Source organism: Arachis hypogaea, chromosome 18, assembly GCF_003086295.3.
Source record: "Arachis hypogaea cultivar Tifrunner chromosome 18, arahy.Tifrunner.gnm2.J5K5, whole genome shotgun sequence".
Taxonomy (NCBI): Eukaryota; Viridiplantae; Streptophyta; class Magnoliopsida; order Fabales; family Fabaceae; genus Arachis; species Arachis hypogaea.
Window position 1 is genome coordinate 24,294,555 of NC_092053.1, and position 20,243 is coordinate 24,314,797.

The 20,243-nt window shown below is 34.8% G+C and overlaps 1 protein-coding gene across 1 annotated transcript; it reads right to left on the minus strand.

Moving 5' to 3' along the window:
• Positions 1 to 1,791: 1,791 nt before the first annotated feature.
• LOC112771704 (uncharacterized) lies at positions 1,792 to 5,676 on the minus strand. Its single transcript, XM_025816512.3, has 8 exons — positions 4,612 to 5,676; positions 3,803 to 3,848; positions 3,436 to 3,485; positions 3,198 to 3,239; positions 2,845 to 2,958; positions 2,457 to 2,535; positions 2,275 to 2,346; positions 1,792 to 2,199 (listed from the first exon to the last, which is right to left on the minus strand). Exons 1-8 carry the CDS (start codon positions 5,208 to 5,210, stop codon positions 2,152 to 2,154), a joined length of 1,050 nt encoding a protein of 349 aa, XP_025672297.1. The 5' UTR covers positions 5,211 to 5,676; the 3' UTR covers positions 1,792 to 2,151.
• Positions 5,677 to 20,243: the final 14,567 nt, after the last annotated feature.

Below are 20,243 nucleotides of genomic sequence, written 5' to 3' on the forward strand. Positions count from 1 at the left end.
AAACCACTACCAAAAACCACTGACTTAAACCACTAACAAAAACCACTACCCTAAACCACCACCCTAAACCACTTACATAAACCACTAACTTATACCGCTAGCTTAAACCACTATCATAAACCACCTACATAATCCCCTCACCTAAACCACCTACATAAACCACTAACATAAATTACCGTCTAACCAAGATACAAAACCACTAAGGCACAACTAACGCTTGAATCAAAAAAAATTTCCGTACTAACCTCGTCGTTGATGACCCCGGCTATATGAGCGACTCCGTCCAACCGATATAACCGTGCCGGATCGTCCCCCATCAGCAGAGTAGTCCGTTCAGGTCTTTCTCGGAGAGAATCTGGGTCGTTTTCTCTGAGATTTTGTGGGGTAGGGGGGAGGGATAATGGTTCGAATGAGGGTGATTCGAACTCCTTATATAGTCGAATCACACATAATTCGAACCAGCCTGGTTCGAATTATGAAGGAGTGCATTAGGAGTAATTCGAACCGACCTGGTTCGAATTACATGGACTCGAATACAAAGCATAATTCGAACCACCCTGGTTCGAATTATGCATGAGAGAAGTTCGAACCTTATTGGTTCGAATTATGTGTGGGAGAAGTTCGAACCATCTTGGTTCGAATTATTCAAAAACGTGGAACACTAAATCGAACCATCTTGGTTCGAATTATGAAGGAGTGCAATTCGAACCAGCTTGGTTCGAATTGTATTAAAATACACTTTGGCTCATTGCTGAAACGAAATTGGATTTGGCGCATTTTGGTTACAAGTTTCTTGCTCTGGCTCAATATGGTTTTTTGCCCTATATAAAAATATGTTTTAAGTAGATGTTGAATCAAAGACCTCTCACTAAATGCAAAAGATCCTTAACCATTAAAAGAAAATCATTAATTGATAATTTAATATATTTATTTTACATAAAAATCAGTTCTATTTTAAACTATTATAAAGTTATATAATAATGTTATATTTTTTGTAACCCGCGGGTAGAGTCGAGTACCCACGAGTTAAGAGCGGGTAGGATTAAGGTTGAAATATTCTCAATCCGCGGGTAGGGTAGGATTGAGTTTATATAAAAATCTCAACCCGCAGATAGAATTAGGGTTAAATCCAAACCATATCCTACCATACTCATTGCCACCCCTAATCCTATGCCTATATAAGCATTACTTTAAAAAAAGTTAATTAAGTACTGAAAATACATATTAAAATTATTATTAGTAAAAAATCTTTTATTTTTTTAATAAATATATTAAAAATTTAATTATATTTTTTTATAAAATTTTTTTACTAATTTATATCCTAAAAACATAGAGTAAACATACCATAAAAAAATATTTATTTTTATTATTATATTTTTAAAATATATCTTTTAAGACACAAGTTAATTAAATTCTTTATTATAATATGATTGGTGGCGCCGCTATGATGACCAGAACATAGTAATTTAATCAAACCTTAATTGTTATTAATAAAATAAATGTGGTCCCGCTATCGGTGCTGGCAAGCAAGAACTTCTGTTGGAAACATAAATATGGTCTTATCATAGTCAGCTGTGTGGAATGTATGACCAATATGGTCCATTTAAGATCGTTGGATGCACATGGGGACCATCACTCTTTCAACAAGACAACAACAATCTACGGTAAAAGAGTAATATTCTCCATCTTCCTCAAAATAATGAAAATATACATATATCTCCATTTCCCTTAAAAAAAAAATGCCAAAAGTTCAGTTTGATATATGGTCGTTCAACTTTAGGGTTTAGGATATAGAAAAATATCTCATTTCTCATACGCTCAACCAAATTATATTTAGATCTATGGTTCAAGACAACATGATTTTTCCACCTTAACTTCATGCTAAAAAGCAGAACCTCTACAAAACTCTAGTATCTAAAATTCGAAATAGCAGTAAGCAAAAATGAGTCACAAACAGTGAGCCTTTAACTAAACTTTTGGAACAAATAAAATCCATCCCCACCTCTCAGGCATATCTCATACCTGATAACCATAACAATTCATAATCTACATTGATGTTTGTCATGAAGGCATGATCACCATGAAACTGTCACCAAATTCTTTGATCAGAAAGCTCTTTTCTCGATATTTATTCATGGAAGCTATATCCAACTACAAAGCAGCATCAGGATCCAACCTTCTCTGGATAGCAGCAGCAGCCTATAGTGACAAAATTACAAATAAACAAGCAGAACCATTAAAACCAACCAAAGAAGTGTAATTTGGGATTCTCACCTCAAAGTTACCAAGCTTGTATTGGTATGCCATTTCCTCCCTCAGTTGAGCTTGCTCTTTCATTGCCTGTGCCTGTAAATGACAGCCCAGAAAGTGTGAGAAAAAAAGGACCTTGACATCAACAAAGTCATCTAAGAATAGGAGCCACATCAACATAAAAAAGCAATCTGGTAAAAACTAACCATTCCACTTTGCATAGAGTGCTTCAAAGCAATCACTTGCTCTTCCTTATGCTTTTCACGTGCTTGCAACAATTCTTGCCTGCAGTGGCAATGAAAAAATGATCATGCTATAATGAAAATAAGGGAATTTAATGTTAAATCATATAAACTACTATATGCCTGGATGGTGTAGATTTTCTGATTTTGTGCAAATGAAAAACAGTTAACAAAGTCAAACAAACAGATTGAGAAAATCCTATGCATAACAAATTTAAAACAATGAGAGTAAAATTTTCCGCTTCATAAATCAAATAAAACCAGGTGCAGTGTAAGTTTAGAGGAAAAGCTTAGACAAATGGAATCAATTTAAAATGCCAATAACAAAATCCACATGTAGGATGACACATACCTGCGCTGTTCTTCATCGTTAAAAACAGTACGTTCTGATGCCCGGACCTTCTTAATACCTTTCTTCATATCCTTTTCCATTTGACGTCTGTAATAAGCATCGAGGTTGTAGTACCTGCCAATAAATATTGAACCAGTTGTCAATCCCAACAAGTATACAGAAAAATTCATTCAAATCCATGTCAACATTGCACAACGAGAAGTTTAAGAAGATGACAATGTAACTGAAGGACAAAAACATCCCCAAATTTACAATTAGCAGACTCAAGAGCAAAGATTACTTCTTATCTACAAAAGCATGCAGAGGCTTGTTCAAATTTAAATGAGTTAAAGTATAACTCTGCATGAGCTTACTTTTTGGAAGGGAAGGTAGCTGTGTTGTGATCCTCCATGAATCTGCACACCAGAATTAGAAAAATTGTCTTACATTAAATTAACAAAGAACCGAATGTAAACACTTGAACCAAACAGTTATATAACACAAAGCAAGTTTATGTGCTCTTTCCACTTTTACTCCCCCCCGGCCCCTCCCCTTCTCTCTCTCTCGACCTACCCCCACCCCCCTTCCAGAGTAGCAAGTATACGTGCTTACTGTTTGAACATCTGCTTTTCTTCCCAATTCGCCAGATTCTCAAGATTCACCTGTCAAGAAACAGCAAGGATTACAATATAGTGATAGTATGGTCCATATGACCATGCCTATGTGTAAATTAAGACAGCAGCCAAGTCTAATAGGCAGGCAAGAAAGATGCGTAGTCTAAATAGTTATGAAAATTTTATCAATGTCACTGCTATAATGGAAACAAGATCAATATCTCATGAAGAAGAATTTGGAAAACATTTCCCAAGAAACCGAATAATTTTTTACAACATGAGAAAAACACAACATGACAACAAGATATCATATATGTTTTTAAGAATTAGGTTGCATAAAATGGAAAGTAGACTGAAATATTTACCTGCTTTACTTCTGCCAACCATGCAGTGAACTCTGGTCGTTTGGTCCTGTAATATTCATAACATCACTCACAGAAGAGAAGACGAGACCCTTTAATTCACAACATATACAAGCTAAATCAGGTGTAGTTATTAAATGCAGATTCAACTGAAAATGCAAGCATGTTACTTTAACAAAATCTACTTAACTTTAGTAATCACTCCACAAACCAGAGACCTTCAACGAGTTTTCTCAAGGATGAAACTAACATTAACTCAACATGCTATCAGGCTTAATAGTGCTCCTAAACAATGCTCTCTGTTTCAAAGTAAATGTATGTCTCTTTAAACAAATTGGTATATCCAAAGCAACATTTATTGAAACAAAGGAAGTAAACTACTGCCACATTTTAATCTTTCTTACGATTACATAGGCAGCTTGCTCACCATGATCACATATGACAAACATATAGTATAGTTTACTGAAATTCTTTGGTGGAATTGTTTACTTTCAGTTCACTCCATAATCTCAGAATATTTTCTAGTCAATAGAACAACTATGAATGCTACTATTTGTTATACCGATTCTCCAATCTCACATTGTTGACAACTTCATATAGAAATTCTAATAGTCCAACTCCAACAATGATCAATGCTCGAATTCATCATTTTTCAATCTTCTACAACCTTATATAATTTCAACCCCAGTAACTACATATTCAATCCTATACATCCTAAGTAATCCATACATATCTTTGAATCAAATTAATCAACAAGGAAATATGAGATAGAAAAGAAAAAAAAATGCCAAAAAATTTAATAAACCACTTACCACATATCAGTTTCTCTTATGACACCATATTTTCCCCACAAATTTGTGACTGCACCTTTCTTCCCTCTCTCCTTCTTCTCTTTCTTCTTCATCTTCCGCTTCTCCTTCTTCCTTCTCTCCTCCTCCTTCTCCTTCTTCCTTCTCTTCTTCTCTTTCTCCCTCTTCCTCTTCCTCCTCTCTCGCTCTTCCTCCTTCTCTCTCCTCCTTCTCTTCTCTCTCCTCTTCCTCTCCCTCCTCTCTCCTTCGCTCTCCGACTCCGAATCCGAATACTCCGAACCTGAACTCTCCGACTCTCCCTCCTCCGAATCCGAAGCTGAATCCGAACCGGAATCGGAGCTCTCGTCGCTGCTGTACCTCCTCCGCGACTTCCTCTTCCTCCTACGCGATTTCTCATCCTCTGAATCCGAACTATCTCGTCGCGATTTCCTCCTCAAACTGCTCTTGTGCTTTCTCTCCGTTTCCGAGTCTGATTCCGAATCTTCCCGCGCTTTCCGGGAATCTCTCTTCGACGTTGGTGGAGAATCGTCTTCTTCGCCTCTCTCTAAGATTTCCAGCTTCTTCGTCGGCAGAGCGCCTCCGTTGGTGTCTCTCGACGACATTGTTTCCGTTTCTGTTCCTCCGAGCTTCTGGCGTCGCGGTGAGTCGAGTCAAGAACGAGTTTAGTGAGTTGATGACTCGGAATTAAAAAACGGGGATTAGAGACGAAGGTGCTATCTAGTGGATTCTTATTATATGGGCTTGATCTATGGCCCAATAATAGTTCCGTTGCTTCACTTTTAAGGTGTTTTTGGACGCAGCCGAGGCTTGGAGCTAGTGGCAGAATTTGGACGGATTCCTTCATTTTTCAGTTAACATTTATGGACTATTCTCCACTTCAGGCCCAAGTAGTGAACTCTTAGGTGAATTCAGTTCAAATACCTTCTCATGAGAATTTTATTATTATATTGAGATAATGCTAACAGAAGTTAATTTTGTAATTTTGTACTTTTTCTCGGTCAAATAAGAACTTGTAATCCTGATCCTGTACGCTCTCGGTTAGGCTAACTAGCAAGAGACGTGCGGATAGGTGATTGAGTTTTTGAAATTAATAACAAAAATATAAAAATATATATATAGAAATTGTTGTGAAATAAAAGATATATATATATATATATATATATATATATATATATATATATATAAAGTTACAGAAGACTCTAATATTAAAATAATTAGCTTAATAATAATTTATATATATATATATATACAAAGATAGAAAGAAGTATTAAAAATAAAGAGAGAGAGAATTGCACATGTTTATTGTTACTATCTCAATATAATAAAGATGATTAATATTATTATTAATATTATATATAAAGAGTAATAGAAAAGAGAATTTAGAATACTAATAAAATAAAAGAAGAGAAAGAATTGTAGTAGAAATATAAAGAGAAGAGTATTTGATTGCAACATAAAGAGAGAATTGATTTTGTTATTACTTGCTTGTGTCTTATATCCCTTAGATGGCTTCTCTATTTATAAGCCAACGAGGTTTGCTTTTTCAACTTAATTCTTATTGGAAATGGAATTCAACCGCCCATATTAATGGGCATCTAATGTGATCTTATCACAACACTCCCTCTTAGATGCCCATTTAAGATTATTGCCTCGTTAAAACCTTACTAAAGGAAAACCCTGTGGGAAAAACCTTAGTGAAGGAAAAAGAGTACAATATCCTTTGTGATGGGGACTGCCTCATTAAAAACCTTGTCAAGAAAAACCCAATGGGAAAAAAACTTGACCAAGGAAAAAAGAGTACAGTCTCCCCCTCTTGCTGACATTATTTAATGTCTCGAAGTCGGCGCATCCCAATCTCATGTACCAGTCTTTCAAAGGAGGATTTTGGGAGTGACTTTGTGAATAAATCTGCCAGATTATCACTTGAACGGATCTGTTGGACATCAATTGTCCCTTGATTTCGAAGGTCATGAGTGAAGAAGAATTTTGGAGAAATATGCTTTGTTCTATCACCTTTGATGTATCCACCCTTAAGTTGAGCAATGCATGCTGTATTATCTTCAAACAGGACAGTTGGAGCTATCTTATGATCAATCAGTCCACATGATGACAGAATATATTGAATCAGACTCCTCAGCCAAAAACACTCGCAACTAGCTTCATGAATCGCTAGTATTTCAGCATGATTAGAGGACGTTGCTGCTATCGTCTGTTTCGTGGATCTCCATGATATAGCTGTACCACCATATGTGAACAGGTATCCTGTTTGAGATCTCCCTTTATGTGGATCAGACAGGTATCCGGCATCTGCATAGCCAACTAGTTGTGACTTGGATCCATAGGGATAAAACAATCCCATATCAACCGTTCCATGAAGATATCGAAAAATTTGTTTGATTCCACTCCAATGTCTTCTGGTTGGAGAGGAACTATACCTTGCTAGTAAATTCACCGCGAATGATATGTCAGGTCGCGTATTATTAGCAAGATACATTAGTGCTCCAATGGCACTAAGATATGGTACTTCAGGACCAAGGATATCTTCATTTTCTTCTTTAGGACGGAATTGATCCTTTTTCACATCCAAAGATCTTACGATCATTGGGGTACTTAATGGATGTGACTTATCCATATAAAATCTTTTCAAGATCTTTTCTGTGTATGTTGTTTGATGAATAAAGATCCCACTTTTTATATGCTCGATCTGCAGGTCGAGACAAAATTTAGTCTTTCTAAGATCTTTCATCTCAAACTCTTCTTTTAGAGTTTTTATAATTGTTGGAATCTCTTCAGGAGTCTCAATGATATTTAAATCATCAACGTACACAGCAATTATAATGAATCCAGATGCAGATTTCTTTATGAAAACACACGGGCAGATATCATCATTCTTGAATCCGTTTTTGGCCAGATACTTAGTAAGATGATTATACCACATTCGTCCAGATTGCTTTAGACCATATAAAGATCTTTGCAATTTGACTGAGTATAACCCTTGCGAATATTCATTGGATGGTTTAGATATCTTTAGTCCTTCAGGGACTTTCATATAGATATCTCGATCTAATGAGCCGTATAAGTAGGCTGTTACCACATCCATTAAATGCATATGCAGTTTATGATATGCAGATAAACTTACAAAATAACGCAATGTTATCACATCCACTACAGGGGAAGACGTTTCTTCATAATCTATACCGGGCCTTTGTGAAAAATCTTGTGCCACAAGTCGAGCTTTGTAGCGCACAACTTCATTTTTCTCATTTCGTTTTCTCACAAATACCCATTTGTATCCAACAGGTTTTACATCTGCAGGTGTACGGACTACAGGTCCAAAGACTTCACGTTTTGCAAGTGAGTCTAATTCAGCCTTCATGGCTGCTTCCCATTTTGGCCAATCATTTCTTTGTCGACATTCTTCAACTGATCTTGGCTCAAGATCCTTACTTTCATGCATGATATCTAATGCCACATTATATGCAAATATTTCATTGACAATTGTCTTATTTCGGTCCCATTTCTCTCCTGTAAAGACAAAATTTATCGAGATCTCGTCATTTTCACAATTTTCAGGTACCCGAACGTCTTCTGGCGTTATATCAGAATTTTGGACAACTGTAGGTGTCTCTTCTATGTCTTTTTCAACAGGAATATTATTTACCTCTTTTCTCTTTCGAGGATTTTTGTCTTTGGAACCGACAGGCCTGCCACGCTTCTGGCGTGAATTTGCTTCAGTGGCTACTTGTCCTACTGGGACATCAATTCGAATTGGGGCATTTTCCGCTGGTATATAAGATTTAGTTATTCTCTTTGTATCGAAAAATGCATCAGGCAAATCATTCGCTATTCTTTGCAAATGTATAATCTTTTGAACTTCCAGTTCACATTGCCCTGATCGAGGATCTAAATGCATCAATGATGATGCATTCCAATTAAGCTCCTTTTCAGGAAGCTTATTCTCTCCCCCTAATGTTGGAAATTTTGATTCATCAAAATGACAATCCGCAAACCGGGCTTTAAATACATATCCAGTTTGTATCTCAAGATACCTCACTATAGAGGGAGAATCATATCCAACATATATTCCCAATTTTCTTTGGGGTCCCATTTTGGTGCGATTAGGTGGTGCAATGGGAACATATATCGCACACCCAAATATTCTTAAATGGGAAACATTTGGCTGCTGGCCAAAAGCTAATTGCATAGGAGAGAATTGATGATAACTCGTTGGCCTCAAACGAATAAGTGCTGCGGCATGTAAAACAGCATGCCCCCAAACCGAGGTTGGGAGATTTGTTCTCATAAGCAAGGGTCTAGCAATTAATTGGAGGCGCTTAATAAGTGATTCTGCTAACCCATTTTGCGTGTGAACATAAGCTACTGGATGTTCAACATTTATTCCATTAGCCATACAATAAGCATCAAAAGCTTGGGAAGTAAATTCACCAGCATTATCAAGACGAATTGCTTTGATTGGATTTTCTGGAAATTGTGCTTTTAATCGAATAATTTGAGCCAATAATCTCGCAAACGCCAGGTTGCGAGAAGATAATAAACACACATGTGACCATCTCGAAGATGTGTCTATTAGGACCATAAAATATCTAAAAGATCCACATGGTGGATGAATATATCACCTTGAATCCTTTCCAGGAATTCAGGAGACTCAAATCCAATCTTTACTGGTGATGGCCTTAAAATTAACTTTCCTTGAGAACATGCAACACAACAAATCACTAGTTTTAAGAATCTTCTGGTTCTTTAGTGAATGTCCATGAGAGTTTTCAATAATTCTTCTCATCATGGTTGTTCCCGGATGACCCAATCGGTCGTGCCAAGTTATGAATTCATTTGGGCTAATAAACTTCTGGTTTACAGTGGCATGTGATTCAATTGCACTAATCTTGGTATAATACAACCTAGATGAAAGTGAGGGTAATTTTTCTAATATAACTTTCTTATTTGAATCATGAGTTGTGATATATAAATACTCATGATTTCCCTCATTCATCGTCTCAACATGATATCTATTTCGGCGAATATCTTTGAAACTCAACAAGTTCCTCAGAGACTTGGTAGATAATAGTGCATTATTTATTATAAATTTTGTTCCTCTAGGAAACAAAATTATAGCTCTTCCGGAGCCTTCTATCACATTGCCTGAGCCAATAATAGTATTAACATATTCCTCTTTTGGCACAAGATGGGTAAAATATATATCACTTTTGAGAATAGTGTGCGAACTTGCACTATCCGCAAGGCATACATCTTCATTACATATCCTTGCCATTCTTCAAAAACAAATAATAATAAAATGAGTAGTATGCACAATTAAATTGAATATTTGATCAGAATTATTTTTCTAAGAAACACTGTACATAAAATAATGTCATATACTAAAATCTTATTTTAAAATTTGACATATTTAATAATTCAAAATTCATATTAATATTTCATTATTTATGTACATCACATTTGAAACTTAAATACATAGAAAATAAAACTTAACAATAAGTTCTTTACATTATTTATTTACATATATACTTCACATTCCCACATATTAAACTATTCCATCATTGATCAAATGACCAATATTTCCTTCAGGGTCCTCAAAGAAATCAGATACATCATAATGAGTGGTGGAGTTCTCAGCATCATTTGAAACAAAATTTGTTTCCTTTCCTTTGTCGTTCTTTTTCAAAGATGGCTGGTAAAGATCGACTAGGTGCCTTGGGGTACGACAGGTACGTGACCAATGGCCCTTTCCACCACAGCGGAAACACTTCTCCTCGGTTGATTTATTCTGCCCGATATTCCTTTCTTTGTCCCACTTCTGGTGAGATCCTCTCTTTTGAACATAATTCTTTTTCCTTCCATAATTTTTCTTGTTATTAAAAGCTTGCCATTTACCTCTTCTGGGGTAATGATTTGCCGCATTTACTTCAGGAAATGGGGCAGCGCCAGCTGGACGCACTTCATGATTTTTCAATAACAACTCATTGTTGCGTTCGGCAACAAGAAGGCAAGAAATTAACTCAGAATATTTTTTAAACCCTTTCTCTCGATACTGCTGCTGCAGGAGCACATTCGAGGCATGGAAAGTTGAGAAAGTTTTCTCCAACATATCATGATCAATTATTTTTTCCCCACACAATTTCATTCGTGAGGTGATTCGAAACATTGCAGAATTATATTCATTTATAGATTTAAAATCTTGTAAACGCAAATGCGTCCATTCATATCGGGCTTGAGGAAGTATCACCATTTTCTGATGATTATACCTTTCTTCAAGGTCTTTCCAAAGATCTGCAGGATCTTTTAATGTAAGATATTCATTTTTCAATCCTTCGTCAAGATGACGACGAAGAAAAATCATGGCTTTAGCTTTATCCTTCTGGGATGCATTATTTTCAGCCTTAATGGTATCTCCAAGATCCATTAATCAAGATGGATTTCAGCATCTAGTATCCATGATAAATAATTGTTTCCAGATATATCAAGAGCATTGAATTCAAGATGAGAGAGCTTCGACATAATGAAAATTTGTTACCTGAGTCTTCCTAAAAATTTGATCAGAGTCTCGTGCTGATAACGTGTTGTGAAATAAAAGATATATATATATATATATATAAAGCTATAGAAGACTCTAGTATTAAAATAATTAGCTCAATAATAATTTATATATATATATATATATAATAATATTATATGTTGTAATGTATATATATATACAAAGATAGAAAGAAGTATTAAAAATAAAGAGAGAGAGAATTGCATATGTTTATTGTTACTATCTCAATATAATAAAGATGATTAATATTGCTATTAATATTATATGTAAAGAGTAATAGAAAAGAGAATTTAGAATACTAATAAAATAAAAGAAGAGAAAGAATTGTAGTAGAAATATAAAGAGAAGAGTATTTGATTGCAACATAAAGAGAGAATTGATTTTGTTATTACTTGCTTGTGTCTTATATCCCTCAGATGGCTTCTCTATTTATAAGCCAACGAGGTTTGCTTTTTCAACTTAATTCTTATTGGAAATGGAATTCAACCGCCCATATTAATGGGCATCTAATGTGATCTTATCACAACATTGAATAATGATATATTTGTTATATATATTTATTGAGCTTAGAAATATAATGAGAATAATATAACTAATAATTTTAAATTATAATTCTAAATCATGTATTAATTAAACATGCTTAATTCAATGATTGCATGAATTGAGTAATTAAAATTTGTAATTAAGACTTTAAGAGTTCAGGTGGTATAGGCACTATATTGTATTATTTTTTGAATGTGCAAGTTTTTTATCTCTCAAATCAAGGATCTATTATACAGATTCTCTTTGTTCTCTGACGCTTTCCTTTTTTATTGAAGACCTTAATCTCATATTCTAAGTTAAAGTTAATAACTTCTATTCATGCCATAGATAAAAAGAATTAATTGATGCAATAATAATATCTTGTCTAGATTCATTTGTCATCATAGGAAGCATTTGAACATATGATAATATAACGTAATACTTATTTTAATAATTTGGTTTTGTATTTGTGAAATTTTTGAAGGTATAATTTTGAACAGACTTATGCTTAGTTTAGTAAAACTTTTTGAAGAGATGCTTCTGCTTTTCAAAAGCATAAGCACCTCATTTTGCGTTTGATAAAAATTAAAAGCTCATGTGCTTATACTTGCAACTTTTAAAAGTTAGGGATACTTTTGATGAGCTATTATTCAGAGTGAATTATTAATTCTATCCAAAACATTTGTATTCTAAATTTCTAATTTCAAGAAGAGATTTTCAAAACTCCAACTATAATTCATGATGTATAATTGAAGACAGGATAATATTAAATCACTTTTATAAACGTTAGTGATACAAATAAGACAATTTAAATGTTAAAAACACAAATAAGACTTTACTCCAAATGTTGGAGACAAAAATAATATTTTACTCGAATAATAAATATTCGATGGTGTTTGCATCATCATATGTGAAATTCACAACTAAAAGAAACAATAGCCTTCACATTTAACGTAATTTATCAGCATCTCAACAAAAGTTATATGGCTTGTTGCTTACCTGAAATTAATTGAAGATGAATTTATAAAAAGAATATAGTGCTTTTAGTTTGTACATACATGGGTTACATTCATCATAGTTACAAAAAGTCAAAGTCACCACTTTATGCTAGTGCCTAATTGTCCTCAACCATCTATTACTTTTATAGGTTTAAAAACAGCAAATATACTGTATTCTGAATCATAAATCTAAAACAGTATATTAAATAGTATTTGAAGGAAAATTGTTGTCCAGTACAAAACAGTGAAAATAATAACAGAAAAAGAAACCCACATGAATGTAAAACTATTCTGAAGATCTAAATTGTTACTTAATCTCATTGCTACATTATAAGAGTCCCTTGTAGGCAGCTTATAAACAATTTATTCATAATAACAGATCTCTTTGCACAAAATATTTATTCATAATTTAGATTAATTAAAAGCAAATTAGGTAAATATTCAATCACCTAAGCTAGTAATAAAAAAGAAAATGATTCAAAATTTAAAAAAACAATTTCTAGTCAAAATAAGAAGAAAAGTAAGAATCTGACAAATTCTATACGATAAAAACTGTAAAAGCATGGAATTTAGATATAAAATTGTACATGAGTAACCTTCTTTAAATACATTATCCTCTTTGCTCTATATTTTTTTTTGTGTAATCCTCCTTGCTCTAAAATTGCCAAAAAATTTCATTACAAACTCACTTAACTGCAATTTGAACAATTTGGAATCAGGAACATAATATTATTGGAGTCAAAGCTTTTAAAGTTATTACATGATATCAAATGATATAGTCTTCTAAAGAACTATATATAATAAACTGCATAATTTCTCATGATTTGCTACACCTAGTCCTAAACTTAAAATAAAATGACAAATCCAGAGGCAGCAAGTAATTCAAAAAAAGAAAAACATCATGATTTTCCCATTTCTCGTACTACTTAAAAGTAATAGACTTACTTCCACTATAATTGCATCACCAAATCCAAAACCACGGGCTACTCATTAGCACCAAAAGTTGAGAACAAATTATCATAACAGTCACCACCACAAATAGCTTGCAGATTTCTTTCTCAATCAAAACCCTCCTAATGAAATTAATCGTGTAAATATTGTTTAATACAACTATTAATCATGTAAAATAATAAGAATTTTCACATTAGTAATAGATAAAAAAAGAGGTCTTATTTCTTGTAAGAAAGAATATTATAAGATACACTTTTATTAGTTCCCATGAAAATTGGAGAACTTTTAGATTATCAAAATAATAACCATCATAATAAAATAGCAACATTGTAGTGGAGCACTGCAGTCATAATATCTTAAGAGTTTAAGCTTTGCTAAGATCAAACATAAAACTCAAGAACTTTCAAATTCTATGGTTTAACATACTTATTTAAGTTAACCAAAATGCAAAAAATGTTAAATAACTTTTTGGTTCACTTACAATTCATTTATAGCTCATGTAATTTATCATATTTATTTAGATTTTGATACAAAAACAACATAAAAGCTTTACATCCATGTAAAAGTTACATGGATGCTATCCATTAAACTTTCACTCCACACCCCCCACACCCCTGTTTGTTTTACACACGCCACTTATAACCTATATAACAAATCCTTATTTTGCTTTATCAACGTTTCTCAACGTAAACCTTCTCATACAACGTAAACCTCTTTTGCGTTCTTCCTGTTCTCATTATTATTCTTTAACCTAATTAAATTCGTTGTTCTCCTTTTTCACGTTTTTCTTCTCTGCATTAGGGATCTAGATTGATTCAACGCAATTAGCTTTGTCGTTCATCTTCTTCTTCATTTTCTTCTTCGATCTGCACTTTTGAATTAAAACAATGAATGAATCAACTTCAAATCACTTGAATGACTGCAATTTGGATGATTCTTCTGAAACACATTAATTTGATGAGGTTTGGATTATTAAATTTTGTATTGAATTTAATGGAATGAAATTGCTAATTTTATTTGAAGTGAAATGAATGGACTGAGGTGATCTACATCTGAATTGAATTCAATTCAATTGATAATATGTAACTGTGAGTAATTGTGAGTCTCAGTAAATGAGTAAATTTGAGTAATGTTTCGGTTCGGTAAGTACTAAAGAGGTGGTTCATCACGCTCATGTTTTCGGTTCGGTATGCAGAAAGGAGTCTACCAAAAATTAGACCAATATGTTTTGTTTTCATCCCTTAGCACTATATAATTGTTTCACCGTAATTAAGATTTCAGTTCACCATAAATAAGATTTCGATTCACCGTGCAAACTAGCTATGTTGTGGATGAAAAATTTGTCCCAAAGGTGGGAATGATTTTCAAGACACTAGAAGAAGCTGCAAAGTTCTACAAACATTATTCCAAACTTGCTGGTTTTTCTACCAAAATCAGGAACACGACTCAGGACGGAGATAAGATTAAGAATCAACTAATTGTATGCTCTAGAGAGGGGAGGTGAAAATCAAAGATATCTCCAACTTTGAAGACAAATCCTTCAGCTGGGTTAAATTGTCCAGCCAGAATTTATGTACACATAATGAAGGATGTTGCTCTTTGGACAATTTCCAAAGTTGTTTTGAATCACTCACATCCTTGTTATCCAGACCAGGCTGAGATGCTTAAACAACACAGGGAGCTTAGCATGTTCGTGCGTTGCACCATTGAAACCCATGAGGAAGCCGAAATCAGACCAAGCAAAACTTACCAATCATTTGTGGCAGCAGCTGGCAGCCACAGTAAACTAGGTTTTATAGAAAAAGATGTCAGAAATTACATCATAAGGGAAGTACGAAATATTTCCGAAGAAGACGATGCCAAAGAATTTGGGAAGTACTTAGTTAGAATGAAAGAGAAGAACCAAAATTTCTTCTTTGAGCTCAACCTTGAAAGTGATCACTGCATTAAACATGCATTCTGGGCTGATGCAAGAAGCAGGGCTGCATTTGATTATTTTGGAGACGTGGTTTCATTTGACACCATGTATAACACAAACAGGTACTCGGTTCATTCAAACAATTTTTTGATGTTCAGTTAGTGTATATATTTCAGTTCACTAACTTGTGGTTGTTATTTATGCAGGTACAATTTGGTTTTAGGTTCTTTTGTTGGCGTGAATCACCATGGCCAGTCGACACTTCTTGGATGAGCGCTGATGAAAAATGAGGACATTCAATCATTCAAATGGCTATTTGAGTGTTGGCTATGTTGCATGGGAGGGAAGGCACCAAAAGGTATTCTTACCGATCAATGCGCATCAATTCAAAGGGCAATTGAGCTATGCATGCCAAGAACAATTCACCGCTGGTGTATCTGGCACATCATGAAGAAGATCCCAAGCAAACTAAACGGCTACAAGGGACACATTGATATTGAACAAGAGATGAGCCATGTTGTTTGGAACTCGTACACAAAAGATACATTTGACAGAAACTGGAATGATTTCCTCACAAAGTATGGTCTCGGAGGCAACAAGTGGCTTTCAGGTAATTGAGATTTCAATTCGAATTATTTTTATGGTCATATCTTTTTTTCCCAAAAGCATGCACTATTTTCAGTTCACCAGACCTTATAGTTTCAGTTTGGTATGCAGAGCTGTACGAGGATCGGCATATATGGATTCCGGTTTACTTGGATCACCACTTTTAGGCCGGGATGAGAAGCACGCAAAGGAGCGAGAGTATGCATTCATTTTTCAACAAGTTCATCACTCGGAACAGCTCCTTGAGACAATTTGTGAAGCAATACGACAATTGCCTAGCAAGCAGAGAGAGAATTCGATGCTGCAGATTTTCACACTGTGATACCGTGTGCAACAAAATCAGTAATAGAGGCACAGTTTCAGCGTGTATATAACCATCAGAAGTTCAGGAAAGTTCAAGCTCAATTTAGAGGTAAAGTGAATTGTATCACAAGATCAATGCATTCCACCCTAGGTTTCACAACATATGAAGTCATAGAGCAGGTTTTCAACTCCACATTCAACAAGTTTGTCGTCACCTACGACGCAGTATCACAAGATGTAAAGTGCCGTTGCTTGCTGTTTGAGTCTAGGGACATATTGTGCAGCTATTCCCTAAGTGTTCTAAGCTTTGAGAGAGTGGATAACGTGGCGTCGAAATACATATTGGAACGCTGGAGGAAGAACATAAAGAGGAGGCATACACACATCAGGAGTAGCCAAGATGAACCTCTATTGGAGCCAAGAATTAAGAGATTTGATGAATTGGTATTTCGGTCACACAATATATGTGAATTTTCATCTGAGTTTGAAGAGTTCACCGGAATTTTGCATCGAGCATTTGACAAGGTCATGGCAGAGATGGAAGAATATCAAGGGAGAAGGAAAGGAAAAAGTTTGTTAACCCACGAAGAAGCGACATTAAGCAATGTGAATGACCTTCAAAGCCCACCACGTGTCAAAACAAGAGGTCATCCCAAGAACAAACTTGGATCAAACCTAAAAAAAAAAGATCTCAAATGCTATGAAGAAAAAGAAAAAGACAGCTCCAAGCGAGGTAAAATTGATTTGCTTTTGATTAGTTAAAAATTGAAACGTTCATTTTTGCTAATACACAATTATGTCTTTTGTAGTTGAACCTTTTAGACTCCGGATCATCGATTTAGTCAAGCTCCACTCTTTACAATACACCAGATATGAATTATCCAAGAGAGGATTGTACAAGTTTTAGTTTTTATTAATGTAATTTTTTGTTCACCCATGAGCAAATTTTGGTTCACCATGGTTATAGCAGGTTTAATTTCTGAATGTTGATAGTCTTTAATGAATAGTCACTTTTTTTTTTAATTCTATATTGGTATATGCAGTTTTTTGATACATCTAGTTTATTCATTTCTAAGTTCAATAATTAGAATTTGTTTTTTAGTTCATGGTTTAGAGTTCAGAGTTCAAGGTTTAGGGATTAGGGTTTAGGTTTAAGGTTTAGCGTTTAGGGTTTCAGGGTTTAGGGTTTTTGGGTTCAGGGTTCAGTGTCTTTCAAACTTTCGGTTCACCCCTTGTATTAATTTTGGTTCACCGTGTTCATTGTTGAGGGTTTATAGTTTATGTGTCTTGGGTTTGCGGTTCAGGGTTCAGGGTTTTAGGGCTTTAGGGTTTACAGCAGGGGTTTAGGGTTTAGGGTTTAGGGTTTAGCATTCAGGGTTCAGAGTTCAGTTTTCAGGGTTCAGGTTCATAGTTCAGGGTTCGGGTTCAGGATTTAGGGTTTAGGATTTAGGTTTTAGGGTTTAGGGATTTAGGGTTTATGGGTTCAGGGTTCAGTGTTCAGGGTTCTAGTTTTAGTGTTTAGGTTTAGGGATTAGTGTTTAGGGATTCAGTGTGTTTCTACCTTTTGGTTCGCCCAGTGTAGTAATTTCGGTTCACTGTGTTCTTTTGGAGTTCATAATGTATTGGTAATCACGCGGATTTCTTTCACTGTGAACCTGCAACAAAACAGCAGCCAGGCAGTTCCAACAGGTATATAACAAGTCAAGGGGTAATCCATCTTGAATCAGTATATACATTAACATTTGATCCATACATTAATATTATTTACATTAATGTTAACATATATACATTCAAAAGAAGCACCGTCTGCTTTTTTAAACAAGTTGAACAAAATATTGTTAATTAGAACCATTCAAACTGCACTAGTTTTGAGATTCACTTAATGTTTCTGAATCCGTTGGAACAATTTTTTCTTTTTTCATGAGCCTCTTTTGTCTTGTTCTTTCTACCAGCGTTATATTGTCAAATTCCCATTCTGATTTGGATTCCGAAAAAGATTCTTTTTCCAAAGAAGAATCCACAACAACAACTTTCTTTTCTTCTTTCGGTGTTTTTCTATTCTCTTTTCCCTTTATTTGCTTTATATACATAAGTCCCTAAAACACAAAATTATTTATTTAGCAGAGTATTTGAAATGAGGAAATACAAGAAGCACTTTTATATGAAGACGACAAAAGTCCTGCGGAATTTTTGCCTGTTCTCCTCCCTTTCAACACTCATATTTAGGATAGACTTTGTCAAAGTCGCCAACGTAACACATTTGAAGTTGTCAAATATTGCCTTGTCTTCCTCATTCAGTTTGCGATAGTCAACCTTTTCAGGAAAACGATCCCCTACAATATTTTAAAAGCAACAAATGAGCAAAAAAGGTTCAGTTTAATTTTTTATATACCAACGAACCAAAATTAAAGGTAGCAATGAACTGAGATTAAAGGAAGCAGTGAACCGAAATTTAAGGGAGCAATGAACTGAAAATAAGTAAGAAGTGGAAAGTGTATTATCGACGTGGCTTATCCCCAGCGCAGTTGCTACCTTGGCAGGTGTTATGTATATTTTTTCATGGAGAGTTTTCAGGCAACCATGATACTCATCATAGCACTTAATCAATTCACTTAAGAGGGTGTGAGATACCTTCATTTCTGGGACATGTGCGAGGGCACCGAATCCTATTTCTTCAACTATATCTTTCTTCTCTTGACTCATATTCTTGAACACTTTTGCTAAATGATAGTATTTCTCCATCCAGAAGAAGTACTGAATAGAGTAACAACCAATTTCAAAACCCTAGTTACACTATTCACTGAACTGATTAAAAATAACAACAAACTTCATTCCAAGCCCTAGTTATACTGTAAAAATGCATTCACAATAGTTCGATCTTATAAACGAAGCAAATCAACCCAGTAAACCTAACATGTAACTAGGAGAAATGCGACATTGTAAGATTTCAAGTGAACAGTAATTTTCTCATACCTTTAGTAGTCTCTGTTACTGTTTTTGTTCGTTTGTGGTTGTTTATTGCCAAATCTTCCCTCTATTCTTCTGCAATAGTGTTTTTCATAGAGAACGTGACTGGAATTTGAGTAATTTTGAGAGAGGTTTGAAGAGAAGGATAGGTTTTGTGTGTTTTGAAGAGGAATTTTGTTTTTTTATAATGAAGCGCGTGGAAGTCACGTTTATTTTATTGACATTGGAGGCGGGTAAATTCATCTGGGAGTGGGTCAATTTGGGATTTAGGTTTTATGGGTTCAGCGTTCATTGTTTAGGGGTTCAGTGTGTTTCAAATTTTTGGTTCGTCCAGTGTAATAGTTTCGGTTCACCACTTGCATGGTTGAGGGTTTGGGGTTCAGGATTTAAGGGTTCAGGGTTTATGGGTTTAGGGGTCTAGGGCTCAGGGTTTAGGGTTCTAAGGGTTTAGGGTTTAGCATTTAGGGTTCAGAGTTCAATGTTCAGGGTTCAAGTTCAGAGTTCAGGGTTTGGGTTCAGTGTTTAGGGTTTAGGGTTTAGGTTTTAGGGTTTTAAGGATTTAGGGTTTTGGGTTCAAGGTTCATTGTTCAGTATTTTAGGGTTTAGGGTTTAGGTTTTAGGTTATAGGGTTTAGGGATTTAGTGTTTAGGGTTCAGGGTTTAGGGTTTAGGGGTTAACCGTGTTTCAAAATTACGGTTCACCCCTTGTAGTAATTTTGGTTCACCTCTTTCATGGCTGAGGGTTTAGGGTTCAGGATTAAGGGTTTAGGATTTAGGGTTCAGGGTTTTAAGGGTTCAGA